Source organism: Anopheles arabiensis, chromosome 2, assembly GCF_016920715.1.
Source record: "Anopheles arabiensis isolate DONGOLA chromosome 2, AaraD3, whole genome shotgun sequence".
In the NCBI taxonomy this organism is placed as follows: Eukaryota; Metazoa; Arthropoda; class Insecta; order Diptera; family Culicidae; genus Anopheles; species Anopheles arabiensis.
Window position 1 is genome coordinate 68529623 of NC_053517.1, and position 14375 is coordinate 68543997.

Genomic DNA, 14375 nt, shown 5'->3' on the forward strand with positions numbered 1-14375 from the left:
AGTAAGGTTCTCGTCGACGGAAGACGGCTTTGATTGGCCGCAAAAAATAGCAACGGTCATTGGATGCACATGTGGCATCGTATGGATCCCCATTAATATTGGCCAAAATGTTGTGCGTGAACTTTTGTGCAGAGGCAACCCGTCGATAAAAAAAAGTTAGCGACAATTCAGCATTTGCTTCAAACTGCACATTCCTATCAATGTAAAAAATAAATAGACAATTGTATTCACAGAAAAAGGGGTGAATGTTGTTACCCACCTAAAAGTATTCGTAAGGCATGTTCTAACACCTTGGTACCAATACTGGCCTGTACCGATGTTTGTGATATTAGGCTTAGTTGCTTTATTGGTTCGCAGTAAAGTACGTGCATCCTTGGGGAGTCTATGAGTAGTTTTCTCCCGGAATATTCTAAGCAACATATTAAGCGATGTGTGTGGGATATTTGAAGATAGAGCCCAAAAGCGAATACATTCTTCCAATTAATGATTTTTGTAGAGAATAGAATAAGAAATAATAAAAATATAGCAGATCGATGTATAGGCAAGTGTCAAAATGATAAGCAACCTAGGACGAGAGACGGAGCCAGAGAAAGGAAGCACAAAGTGCAGAGAAACGAGAGCGGCAGAGAAACGAGAGCGGGAGAGAAACGAATTGGAGCGATGACCACGAGAGACGAACGAAAATCGGAGAGAGCTTTGGGGACGACGGAGAGAGAGAACGACACAGCGATCAGTTTTTGGACGAATGTTGACGAGAGCGGTCATAAAGCACCAAGCATCCTAAACATCTGAAGCACGAGACAGCAGTAAAAAAAAGAGATAATAAAAAAAGGAAAATGAAAAAAACGAATGTTGAAATTGGCGAAGACAGTTGCGGATATCACGACAATGGCGCAAACCACGCTCCCAGATCGTAAGTATAAAACGTTTTGTGGATTGAGAGCAGTGCATTGCGGGAATGGGCTGAAAGTGTTGATAGCTACTAGTACTGAACACCGCTACACCACACGCACACCAACAACGACTCACCGTTTAGCCGCACGCACGTCTACTCCACCTGATCCTGAAACAACATCATCACAACAGTGTCACCCCCCGGTGAATGATACCTTGGAAGCACCCAACTCAACACTTGTTTCTGGACCGCCCCAAAACCACCGTGCTTCATCTCCGCACCTACACCAGTCTACAATCGATCGCTTTTTTCTCAACTAGACGAAGTTCCGCTCATTGCACGCAACAAACACGCCAAGCCTCATGCTCTGACAACGCAGCTCAATTGACTAACCGTTTACCCGCTTTATCCAACCGCCACAATGACAACGCTACCGCTGAGTATTTAAGCTGCTATTATCAAAACGTTAGAGGTTTGCGTACTAAAACAAAAGAATTTCACTTAGCTGTATCGGAGGCTGACTTCGATCTCATCGCACTCACGGAAACTTGGCTTGTTGACAACATTCCATCTGCTCTTCTCTTCAACAACAACTTCTCTGTTTACCGCTGTGATCGCTCTCTCAGCGGCTCTAGCTCTCGCGGTGGTGGTGTTTTGCTAGCCGTTTCTAACGCATACGAGTCGATAGAATTACCTTCCCGTGATCGTTCTCTCGAGTATATTTGTGTGCGCGTTGCCTGCAATAACGCACATCTGTACGTCATGGTAGTATACATTCCACCGCAGCTTAGCTCCGAGATATCGACTCTTCGCTCTCTACATGATTGTATCAGCGGCTTCACTCTCATACTGAAGCCTTCGGATCTGCTGTTTGTTATTGGCGATTTCAATCAGCCCAGCATAAGCTGGTCCACAGCTGATCCTTCGTCCTCGCCAGCATACTCATCAATCACGCACTATGAACCAACTGCGCGCTCACTGGCCAACAACACCTTTGTGGATGGATTTAAATTTAACGGATTAGTGCAACTTAATCACATCAATAATTCGCACGGACGCATGCTTGACCTGCTCTACGCTAACAATGCTGCAGCTAAATTGTGTTCGCCTGTCTTTCCAAGTGTTGTTCCGCTTGTACCTCTTGACTCCTACCATCCGGCGTTAGACTTCAATATACGTATTAACTCGTCGACCCGACGCAATTCGACGACTCGACAAAACTCGACGACAACCGCATTTTATCGTTATAACTTTGCTAAAGCTGACTATGTGAAACTGAACGACATGATATCAATGTTTAACAATAGCTTTCATTGTTCCAATTTTATTTCACTTGACGAAGCAGTATGTTCATTCTCGTCCTTCATGCTGCAAGCTTTTGTTGTATGCGTCCCAGTTCAGCGTCCTAAACCTAACCCCCCCTGGGCGGACCGCACACTCAAACGACTCAAACGTGTAAAAAGAGCTGCTTATCGTCACTACCAAACGCGCCGCTGCCAAAGATCTCGCTCGATCTACTTTGACACGCACTCTTTATACTGCAGCTATAACAGGTTTCGATATCGCAGATATTTGAGTAAAATTCAACGTAACCTCTGCAGGTGGCCTGACTCGTTTTGGCGCTTCTACAACAGCAAAACAAAATCCACGCATACACCGAAATCCATTACGTACAAAGGAGCAACAAGTGCCAACACTAATGAAATGTGCAATCTCTTCGCGGATCGCTTCGCAGATTGCTTTTCACCGGCCATGAATGATACCGATACCATTGATGCTGCTCTCGTCAACACTCCGGCTGGAGCAATTAACATGAGCACTCCTTTCATCGACAGTGAGATCGTTTTATCTGCCCTAGCGCAACTAAAGCCTTCCTTCGCTCCTGGACCCGACGGAATTCCTTCTACCGTGCTGAAACGCTGTCAAACGACAGTAGCACCTATCCTTGCAAAATTGTTCAATGCATCGCTAGCCAATGGCTACTTTACCAAAACATGGAGGAAATCTTGGATGGTTCCTATTTACAAAAAGGGCGACAGGACAGATGCCATCAACTACCGGGGTATTACATCCTTGTCTGCCATTGCCAAGGTGTTCGAACTAGTGATATACAAAAATCTGCTACATGCATGCCGCAGCTACCTAAGTCCGTATCAACATGGATTCGTGCCAAAAAAGTCGACTACCACGAACCTGGTTGAATTTGTAACCTATTGCACTAGTCAAATTGATGCCGGAGCTCAAGTCGATGCAATTTATACCGATCTAAAAGCAGCATTCGACTCTCTTCCGCACGCAATTCTTCTCGCTAAACTCGATAAGCTAGGAGTTCCCAGCCCGCTCGTACAGTGGCTTAAGTCTTACCTAATTAATCGCACATACATCGTGAAAATTGAAAAGCACATGTCCAAAGAAATAGTCAGCAGCTCTTGTGTGCCACAAGGAAGCAACATTGGCCCGCTTCTCTTCATATTGTTTATCAACGATGTTACCCTCGCTTTACCTCCCGACAGTATCAGTCTGTTTGCCGACGATGCAAAAATTTTTGCGCCTATTCACAACACAGGTGTACATTGCTGCAAGACTGCATCGAAATTTTCTGTTCGTGGTGCAAGCGTAATGGACTGACTATCTGCATCGAGAAATGCTACTGTGTGTCTTTTAGTCGATGCAGGAGCCCAGTGACTGGGACCTACTTCATGGACGGCACTGCAGTTAATCGACAGAATCATGCCAAAGACCTAGGCGTTCTGCTTGACTCTAGTTTGAACTTTAAACAGCATATCGAAGACGCTGTAGCCAGAGGAAATCAATTACTTGGCGTGGTTATCCGGACAACTAATGAATTCCGCAACCCCATGTGCATCAAAGCTGTGTACAACTGTATCGTTCGTTCGGTTCTGGAATATTCGTGCGTAGTCTGGAGCCCAACTACCGCTTCTTCAATTGCTCGAATTGAGGCGATTCAACGTAAGCTCACGAGATATGCCCTACGCCTACTTCCCTGGCAGGATCGCAATAATCTTCCTCCGTATGCTGCGCGGTGCCGTCTTCTAGGCCTTGAACCTCTTTCGGTCAGAAGACGCAATGCACAGTGTTCTTTCATCGCTGGATTGCTAAATGGCTCTATCGACTCATCGCCATTGTTGCATCGAGTCGATATCTATGCACCATCCCGAACACTTAGGTCTAGAGAAACTCTACGGCTCGCTCAACCCCGTTCCAGTGCTGGTCGGTCAGACCCTATGTTCCGCATGTCGGCTGTCTTCAACACTGTCTCGGATTGCTTCGACTTCGACATCTCAACTCAGTGCTTCAAGGAACGTCTCCGGCTTTTGCCGTGGCCGCAGTGAATTGCGATGCAAATCTTGTTTTTGCTATGTTTTTTTTTTTTTATTGAACTGTTACATCTTAATTAGGCCATACGGCCCGTTGAAGATTAATAAATAATAATAATAATAATAATAATAAATGAAGTGAAGTACGTCATGTCGGTTGCAAAAGACATTCAGTAAATGTGCTTTAATGTGTATAAACGAGCGATGCATGTTGAGAATGAACAGAAGCGATATTGAACACATCGGTGTTTCTAACCGAAGACAGAGGATTTGTAAAGAAAAATATATACCGACAAGTGTGCATACATTGTGTGGAGAACGGGCCTATTCACGCGGAAACAATGCTTACCACAGTTGTATGACCGTTTCCCGGGAATTTGAATTCTTGTTCGAGCACGATACCAGAGGTGTGCGAGTGTGTGTTCATGTGTGTTTGTGCGTGTATGACATCCACATATCACGCGAATTCTTAGAATTTTGCCCGGTGGTATTGCGTTCTTATTGTTAACATAACACAAAAGATCGTTTACGACTTTAAGTGTATGCGTACGTATTCTGGAGCAGGTGTGTCAAACACTTTTCATCAGTGTGTTACATTTATGTTTTAAATTTTTAACCCGCGAGCCGAAAAGAATAGTTCTTAAATTAAAAAAAAGAGTCAGTGTACTATTGTTAAAAAAAGAAAGATAAATATCAATAATTATAATTATTTTCTTAGACTAAGCAAATCCACTGTTTAATAAAATCTAAGAATTTTCTACCGAACAGGAGGTTTGACATACCTGATCTAGAAGACACACATGCTCAAACAGGAGTGTATGTCCGCCAGAATTGTGTGTGTGCGCAGGTTTGTGCACTACGTCTAGAGAACCCGCGTTTTCACTCAGGATCAAAATGGCGTTTTCTTTTTTTTACAAAGAAGCGAAATATTCCATAGGCTATGACTTCAAATGTATGCGTGGATTGCTTCGAAAGTCGGTGTTCACGCTAAAGTACGGTGCTTAGCATGAAGCGTGATCTTCCAGATATGTTTTACGGTTCGGTACGAATGTGAATTTTTTTATCAATTTTAGTCAAACTAATTCAAATTGTAGTTGGTAAATTGAGGCAGTTCTCTGGAATTATAGAACGTTGGTACATATATAAAATACGCCTCTGGGATGGCTATGTGTAAAGGAGAAAAATCTCTAGGAGGGCTACTCAGAAAATGAACACCTCTGGGAGGGCTGCAAATATATAATAATAAAACAAAAGAATAAGGTACGCCTCTGGGAAGGCTACTTGTAACAAGAGGACGCCTCCGGGAGGGCTACTCGAAAATGTACGCCTCTGGGAGGGCTACAAAAAAAAAATAATAATAATAACGAACGCCTCTGAGAGGGCCGAGTGTAAAAAAAGAGGACGCCTCTGGGAGGGCTACTCGATAAATGTACGCCTCTGGGAGGGCTGCAAAAAAAAATAAAATGAAGAAATCAAATATATATGTAATAATGATACTAATAAAAAAAAAACGGTACGCCTCTGGGAGGGCTACTTGTAACATGAGGACGCCTCCGGGAGGGCTACTCGAAAATGTATGCCTCTGGGAGGGCTGCAAAAAATATATATAACACATTGAACGGACAAAATTTTAATCTTATTTTTTTTTAGGAAGCCCAATAAAGGAAACAAGTTGCGGAAGGCGCTAAAGTTGGAGAGAAAAAGAAATATGCTACTAGTCGCTAAACTCGTAGCTATTGCACCATACTTAAACGCAATGAAATGGTTGAAAGATCTGTTTGGATCCCGGGAATATCGTCTAGTACAGCGTCAAAAGTTTAGATCCTTGACTCAAGGTGCAGATGAATCTGACTTAAAATACGTAAAGCGCGTGATAGCTTCAGCCAAGCTGTGCGATTTCGATGAAGAAAAGTTAACGGAGAGCGTGACTGAAGTTCTTCAACTACATGCACTAAACTCTAAAGTCCGGGAAGCGGGTCGTAAGGTTATGCGCAAGGGAGGTACTTTAACGGCACTTGTGGATAAGATCAGAGGTTACGAGTTGGACAAAACGAACGAAGAAATCTTCAAGAAGACGCATCAACCGGAAGCGGAAGCCATAGTAGCGGCGGTTACACGCGGACGGGTAGAAACTGATTCCTCCGCACGGCACCCTTCAGGTCTACGTGGAAAAAGTATCGAATACCAAGGACGACCAAATTGGAGAAATTTTAGAGATAACGGAAACAACTATGAACGGGTTAGTACAAGGGCGGTAAATAAGATTGTGCCTTGTTGGAGATGCACTAGCCGTTTACACGTGTCGTCTAAATGCCATTGTAGCAGATTTACTGCTAACAGTAGTTCAAACACAACTTAAAAACACTTTAACAGAATTACAATTAAGAGTTGAACCAACTCAAAAAGCCACCTCAACATAATCGTTGCTAAACAAAACCATCCAACTAAAAACACATTCAAATTAACCAGCAATCAAATCAGGTGAGACAGAAAACCTACCATGCAATAAATGCTTAGCACACACAAACCGTAGGACAGGAAGCGCGAACCGACAACTTATAAAAACATAACGCGACGGTAACATGAAACGCGCCTCGCAACACAGAACGGCTGCAAAACGATTGCGCAACAATAACACCAAGGGACAAACAAACAACCGGACATTGACTTTATATTTTGATGAACAAACCTCAAAACAGGAAGGTTAGCATCCACATAATGAAAGTAGGACAATATTAGTCGTAAACATAAAATAAGTGTAAAAAGACATTGTGTCATCACTGTTTAAGAATGCGTTATAAATAAAGCTTATTCGAAACAGTGGGACAGTTCACTAGTTTCATACACGTAGATCACTCGTGTTTAGTGTTTCTCCCCATTAGCGGATGCCGCCGAAGGCTCTGCCCAATTGGTAACCACGTTTGGTTATCAGCTGTTCAGTCGGTTGACCGATCAGCAATACCCCTTCTACGGAAGAAGTGCAAGTTTGCACCTTAATCGGTTAATACTCCCGCAGCGTTTTAACGCCGCCTGGAAACCGATCCATCGCGCAAATAAAGTCCCGTAGTTCCACCCGTCCGTTGCATAAGTGTAACTTGACCATCTCTTCCTAACGAAGTGAACGAATGATACAATTCATTCGCAATTAAACCAACTACGGTACGTTCTCGCCTCGATACCTCGCCTCGTTCTGCACTCTTCCTCCACATTCCGCGCATCGGCTTACCGCACACGGTTCTGGTAAGCAAAGTGCGTGCCGAACCTACCACACCATGCTGTGGACAAGGTTTGTCGTAACTGCCATAAAACGGGCCATATCGAACGCGCTTGTCGAATAACGCCAATCCCTAACACACTTAAGCGTCGGATCAGTCGAGAAGACGAGAGATCGGCAAAACCTGGCAAAATTGCCACGTTGGCAAAAGAGGAGGACGGAAAAGATGACACAAATATCGTTGTCGAACAGATGGCAGTAACTATAAATGGTGGTCACGAACGATAATACCTAGTGGATACATCGTCGGTCGTATAGCAAATTCTACGTCGGTGGTTTTTCTGATCGATTCAGGAGCAGAGGTCAACACCGTTAACGAAAGTACCTTTGATAAGCTTTATAATGATGAAACTTCCAAGAAACATATATATTGTGTATCAGAAGGTACCGATAAACCGCTTCGCGCGTACGCCAGCCCGGGCAAGATAAACGTTGTAGGAACTTTCGTTACGGAGCTTTTTATTTCCGAGGAAAGGCCGTGTTTTTTCGAAAAAATGTATGTTATCAAAGGCGGAAAGCGTTTACTTGGAAGGGATACAGCTAGTGATGGGTCAAATAGCACAGTGCTACCACGCACGCACAGCACATCAATATGTGCGAGCACACTTGCACACTAAACAAAATTGTGGTACCACTTTTGTGCAACGAAATATTTTATTCTGGCTGGTGGTGTGCATTACGAGGTTCAAATAATGTATGCACCACGGGAACAAACAATGCATCTCCTTGCCCGTTCAATATAACGGAACAATATTTGGCAATAATATCGTTTGGTTCAAGCTCAACCAAAGAATCAGACACATTGTTTACATTGCCCTTGCATATGTACAAAATCGCAGAAGATATGGGACGGTCAAAATACTCCATCTTTTCGGCCAGTACATTTCTAATTATTTTTATATTATTATTGTAGGCATTTGAACTACGGTACCGTACAACCTAAAACTTTGAGGACAAAAACCATCCATCCCGATTACCTTCTTTTAAAACAAATTCACGTAAGTGGAGATTTATCTTATCTCCGAAATTTAGAGTGTAGCAAGGATGATCGTTTTCCAATGACTTCGGAGCTAAGAGGAGATCAAGTTCGGATAAACGATTTATCACTTGTTCCAGATTTTTATGCCCATGCCTCAAAAGGTGCTTCTGAATTTGCAGACAATTTTCGTATGTATATGCGCTGAGTGTTCTAAGGTTTCCTAAATCATTTACCTCATCATATACGTGCAAAAGATTATGTACATTACTGCTAACATACCCTTCCCCATATATACGACCATATTCTTTTACATAAAGTGCTAGCATATCATCAGCGACTTTCCAATGGCTTTTGTAAAAGTCGGTAGACAGCATAGTTATGGCACAAAAATATAAAAGAAAATGGTCATATGCTTCTGAGGTAATGCGATCCTTCAGTACATAAATGCTAGCATAATGTAAAAATGCACTATATTCGGAAGCATTCAAAAACTTAACATCCTCCAGGGTTCGGAATTTTCTGTGGAATTCAGATGGTAGAGTAATTCCAATCAAATCTTTAGAAATGATTTTGCATGTTTCTTCCGACCATTTTAGTGCTCCTCATTGACCAAAAGTATAGCCCTGCACATTTTTACGTGTAACACCGTAGTCTATCAAATGCAGGCCATCCGCAATAGACGCAGCATTCACAATATTAATTTTGTTTAGCTTAAGGAGTGGCGTTATTTCCTTGTGATGCTCGCCATATAAACCCAAGCGAAAATTTCTCTCGGTTCTTGGAGGGAACGTTGAACCAGTAGGAAAACACATGGCTTTGGAAATTGGATGCCGATCTCCAACAACCGTGCATTTCATACATCCGTGTTTTCCTCCAAAACTTTGTACACCTATTATAAAAAAAAAATTAGAATGGTATAAGTCACGAAATAAGTTGCAAAAATCTACCTTTTATAAAAAGGCGTGCCGGTGAATCTGCAATAAAGGCACGTACTTTTATTTTCACCGAAGTGGGATTGCGGCCTAATTGAATGCGTTTTTCCATTAGCAAGTTCAACTCATCCACCAACGGAGTAAGGTTCTCGTCGACGGAAGACGGCTTTGATTGGCCGCAAAAAATAGCAACGGTCATTGGATGCACATGTGGCATCGTATGGATCCCCATTAATATTGGCCAAAATGTTGTGCGTGAACTTTTGTGCAGAGGCAACCCGTCGATAAAAAAAAGTTAGCGACAATTCAGCATTTGCTTCAAACTGCACATTCCTATCAATGTAAAAAATAAATAGACAATTGTATTCACAGAAAAAGGGGTGAATGTTGTTACCCACCTAAAAGTATTCGTAAGGCATGTTCTAACACCTTGGTACCAATACTGGCCTGTACCGATGTTTGTGATATTAGGCTTAGTTGCTTTATTGGTTCGCAGTAAAGTACGTGCATCCTTGGGGAGTCTATGAGTAGTTTTCTCCCGGAATATTCTAAGCAACATATTAAGCGATGTGTGTGGGATATTTGAAGATAGAGCCCAAAAGCGAATACATTCTTCCAATTAATGATTTTTGTAGAGAATAGAATAAGAAATAATAAAAATATAGCAGATCGATGTATAGGCAAGTGTCAAAATGATAAGCAACCTAGGACGAGAGACGGAGCCAGAGAAAGGAAGCACAAAGTGCAGAGAAACGAGAGCGGCAGAGAAACGAGAGCGGGAGAGAAACGAATTGGAGCGATGACCACGAGAGACGAACGAAAATCGGAGAGAGCTTTGGGGACGACGGAGAGAGAGAACGACACAGCGATCAGTTTTTGGACGAATGTTGACGAGAGCGGTCATAAAGCACCAAGCATCCTAAACATCTGAAGCACGAGACAGCAGTAAAAAAAAAGAGATAATAAAAAAGGAAAATGAAAAAAACGAATGTTGAAATTGGCGAAGACAGTTGCGGATATCACGACAATGGCGCAAACCACGCTCCCAGATCGTAAGTATAAAACGTTTTGTGGATTGAGAGCAGTGCATTGCGGGAATGGGCTGAAAGTGTTGATAGCTACTAGTACTGAACACCGCTACACCACACGCACACCAACAACGACTCACCGTTTAGCCGCACGCACGTCTACTCCACCTGATCCTGAAACAACATCATCACAACAGTGTCACCCCCCGGTGAATGATACCTTGGAAGCACCCAACTCAACACTTGTTTCTGGACCGCCCCAAAACCACCGTGCTTCATCTCCGCACCTACACCAGTCTACAATCGATCGCTTTTTTCTCAACTAGACGAAGTTCCGCTCATTGCACGCAACAAACACGCCAAGCCTCATGCTCTGACAACGCAGCTCAATTGACTAACCGTTTACCCGCTTTATCCAACCGCCACAATGACAACGCTACCGCTGAGTATTTAAGCTGCTATTATCAAAACGTTAGAGGTTTGCGTACTAAAACAAAAGAATTTCACTTAGCTGTATCGGAGGCTGACTTCGATCTCATCGCACTCACGGAAACTTGGCTTGTTGACAACATTCCATCTGCTCTTCTCTTCAACAACAACTTCTCTGTTTACCGCTGTGATCGCTCTCTCAGCGGCTCTAGCTCTCGCGGTGGTGGTGTTTTGCTAGCCGTTTCTAACGCATACGAGTCGATAGAATTACCTTCCCGTGATCGTTCTCTCGAGTATATTTGTGTGCGCGTTGCCTGCAATAACGCACATCTGTACGTCATGGTAGTATACATTCCACCGCAGCTTAGCTCCGAGATATCGACTCTTCGCTCTCTACATGATTGTATCAGCGGCTTCACTCTCATACTGAAGCCTTCGGATCTGCTGTTTGTTATTGGCGATTTCAATCAGCCCAGCATAAGCTGGTCCACAGCTGATCCTTCGTCCTCGCCAGCATACTCATCAATCACGCACTATGAACCAACTGCGCGCTCACTGGCCAACAACACCTTTGTGGATGGATTTAAATTTAACGGATTAGTGCAACTTAATCACATCAATAATTCGCACGGACGCATGCTTGACCTGCTCTACGCTAACAATGCTGCAGCTAAATTGTGTTCGCCTGTCTTTCCAAGTGTTGTTCCGCTTGTACCTCTTGACTCCTACCATCCGGCGTTAGACTTCAATATACGTATTAACTCGTCGACCCGACGCAATTCGACGACTCGACAAAACTCGACGACAACCGCATTTTATCGTTATAACTTTGCTAAAGCTGACTATGTGAAACTGAACGACATGATATCAATGTTTAACAATAGCTTTCATTGTTCCAATTTTATTTCACTTGACGAAGCAGTATGTTCATTTTCGTCCTTCATGCTGCAAGCTTTTGTTGTATGCGTCCCAGTTCAGCGTCCTAAACCTAACCCCCCCTGGGCGGACCGCACACTCAAACGACTCAAACGTGTAAAAGAGCTGCTTATCGTCACTACCAAACGCGCCGCTGCCAAAGATCTCGCTCGATCTACTTTGACACGCACTCTTTATACTGCAGCTATAACAGGTTTCGATATCGCAGATATTTGAGTAAAATTCAACGTAACCTCTGCAGGTGGCCTGACTCGTTTTGGCGCTTCTACAACAGCAAAACAAAATCCACGCATACACCGAAATCCATTACGTACAAAGGAGCAACAAGTGCCAACACTAATGAAATGTGCAATCTCTTCGCGGATCGCTTCGCAGATTGCTTTTCACCGGCCATGAATGATACCGATACCATTGATGCTGCTCTCGTCAACACTCCGGCTGGAGCAATTAACATGAGCACTCCTTTCATCGACAGTGAGATCGTTTTATCTGCCCTAGCGCAACTAAAGCCTTCCTTCGCTCCTGGACCCGACGGAATTCCTTCTACCGTGCTGAAACGCTGTCAAACGACAGTAGCACCTATCCTTGCAAAATTGTTCAATGCATCGCTAGCCAATGGCTACTTTACCAAAACATGGAGGAAATCTTGGATGGTTCCTATTTACAAAAAGGGCGACAGGACAGATGCCATCAACTACCGGGGTATTACATCCTTGTCTGCCATTGCCAAGGTGTTCGAACTAGTGATATACAAAAATCTGCTACATGCATGCCGCAGCTACCTAAGTCCGTATCAACATGGATTCGTGCCAAAAAAGTCGACTACCACGAACCTGGTTGAATTTGTAACCTATTGCACTAGTCAAATTGATGCCGGAGCTCAAGTCGATGCAATTTATACCGATCTAAAAGCAGCATTCGACTCTCTTCCGCACGCAATTCTTCTCGCTAAACTCGATAAGCTAGGAGTTCCCAGCCCGCTCGTACAGTGGCTTAAGTCTTACCTAATTAATCGCACATACATCGTGAAAATTGAAAAGCACATGTCCAAAGAAATAGTCAGCAGCTCTTGTGTGCCACAAGGAAGCAACATTGGCCCGCTTCTCTTCATATTGTTTATCAACGATGTTACCCTCGCTTTACCTCCCGACAGTATCAGTCTGTTTGCCGACGATGCAAAAATTTTTGCGCCTATTCACAACACAGGTGATTGTACATTGCTGCAAGACTGCATCGAAATTTTCTGTTCGTGGTGCAAGCGTAATGGACTGACTATCTGCATCGAGAAATGCTACTGTGTGTCTTTTAGTCGATGCAGGAGCCCAGTGACTGGGACCTACTTCATGGACGGCACTGCAGTTAATCGACAGAATCATGCCAAAGACCTAGGCGTTCTGCTTGACTCTAGTTTGAACTTTAAACAGCATATCGAAGACGCTGTAGCCAGAGGAAATCAATTACTTGGCGTGGTTATCCGGACAACTAATGAATTCCGCAACCCCATGTGCATCAAAGCTGTGTACAACTGTATCGTTCGTTCGGTTCTGGAATATTCGTGCGTAGTCTGGAGCCCAACTACCGCTTCTTCAATTGCTCGAATTGAGGCGATTCAACGTAAGCTCACGAGATATGCCCTACGCCTACTTCCCTGGCAGGATCGCAATAATCTTCCTCCGTATGCTGCGCGGTGCCGTCTTCTAGGCCTTGAACCTCTTTCGGTCAGAAGACGCAATGCACAGTGTTCTTTCATCGCTGGATTGCTAAATGGCTCTATCGACTCATCGCCATTGTTGCATCGAGTCGATATCTATGCACCATCCCGAACACTTAGGTCTAGAGAAACTCTACGGCTCGCTCAACCCCGTTCCAGTGCTGGTCGGTCAGACCCTATGTTCCGCATGTCGGCTGTCTTCAACACTGTCTCGGATTGCTTCGACTTCGACATCTCAACTCAGTGCTTCAAGGAACGTCTCCGGCTTTTGCCGTGGCCGCAGTGAATTGCGATGCAAATCTTGTTTTTGCTATGTTTTTTTTTTTTATTGAACTGTTACATCTTAATTAGGCCATACGGCCCGTTGAAGATTAATAAATAATAATAATAATAATAATAATAAATGAAGTGAAGTACGTCATGTCGGTTGCAAAAGACATTCAGTAAATGTGCTTTAATGTGTATAAACGAGCGATGCATGTTGAGGATGAACAGAAGCGATATTGAACACATCGGTGTTTCTAACCGAAGACAGAGGATTTGTAAAGAAAAATATATACCGACAAGTGTGCATACATTGTGTGGAGAACGGGCCTATTCACGCGGAAACAATGCTTACCACAGTTGTATGACCGTTTCCCGGGAATTTGAATTCTTGTTCGAGCACGATACCAGAGGTGTGCGAGTGTGTGTTCATGTGTGTTTGTGCGTGTATGACATCCACATATCACGCGAATTCTTAGAATTTTTGCCCGGTGGTATTGCGTTCTTATTGTTAACATAACACAAAAGATCGTTTACGACTTTAAGTGTATGCGTACGTATTCTGGAGCAGGTGTGTCAAACACTTTTC

The 14375-nt window shown here is 43.5% G+C and overlaps 1 protein-coding gene across 1 annotated transcript; it reads left to right on the plus strand.

The window, feature by feature from the left end:
* The first annotated feature begins 534 nt into the window (after positions 1–534).
* Positions 535–6570, plus strand: LOC120893825. The gene is made up of 3 exons (XM_040295953.1): positions 535–913; positions 5884–6472; positions 6556–6570. The coding sequence occupies exons 1-3, from the start codon at positions 837–839 to the stop codon at positions 6568–6570; spliced, it is 681 nt and encodes a 226-aa protein (XP_040151887.1). The 5' UTR covers positions 535–836.
* The last annotated feature ends 7805 nt before the right edge of the window (positions 6571–14375 follow it).

Excerpts from the sequence above, each read along its gene's own strand:
- LOC120893825 (XM_040295953.1), top strand. The coding sequence starts at position 837 with ATGAAAAAAACGAATGTTGAAATTGGCGAAGACAGTTGCGGATATCAC. Across the intron at positions 914-5,883 it reads GCAAACCACGCTCCCAGATC|GAAGCCCAATAAAGGAAACA; the intron begins GTAAGTATAAAA and ends ATTTTTTTTTAG.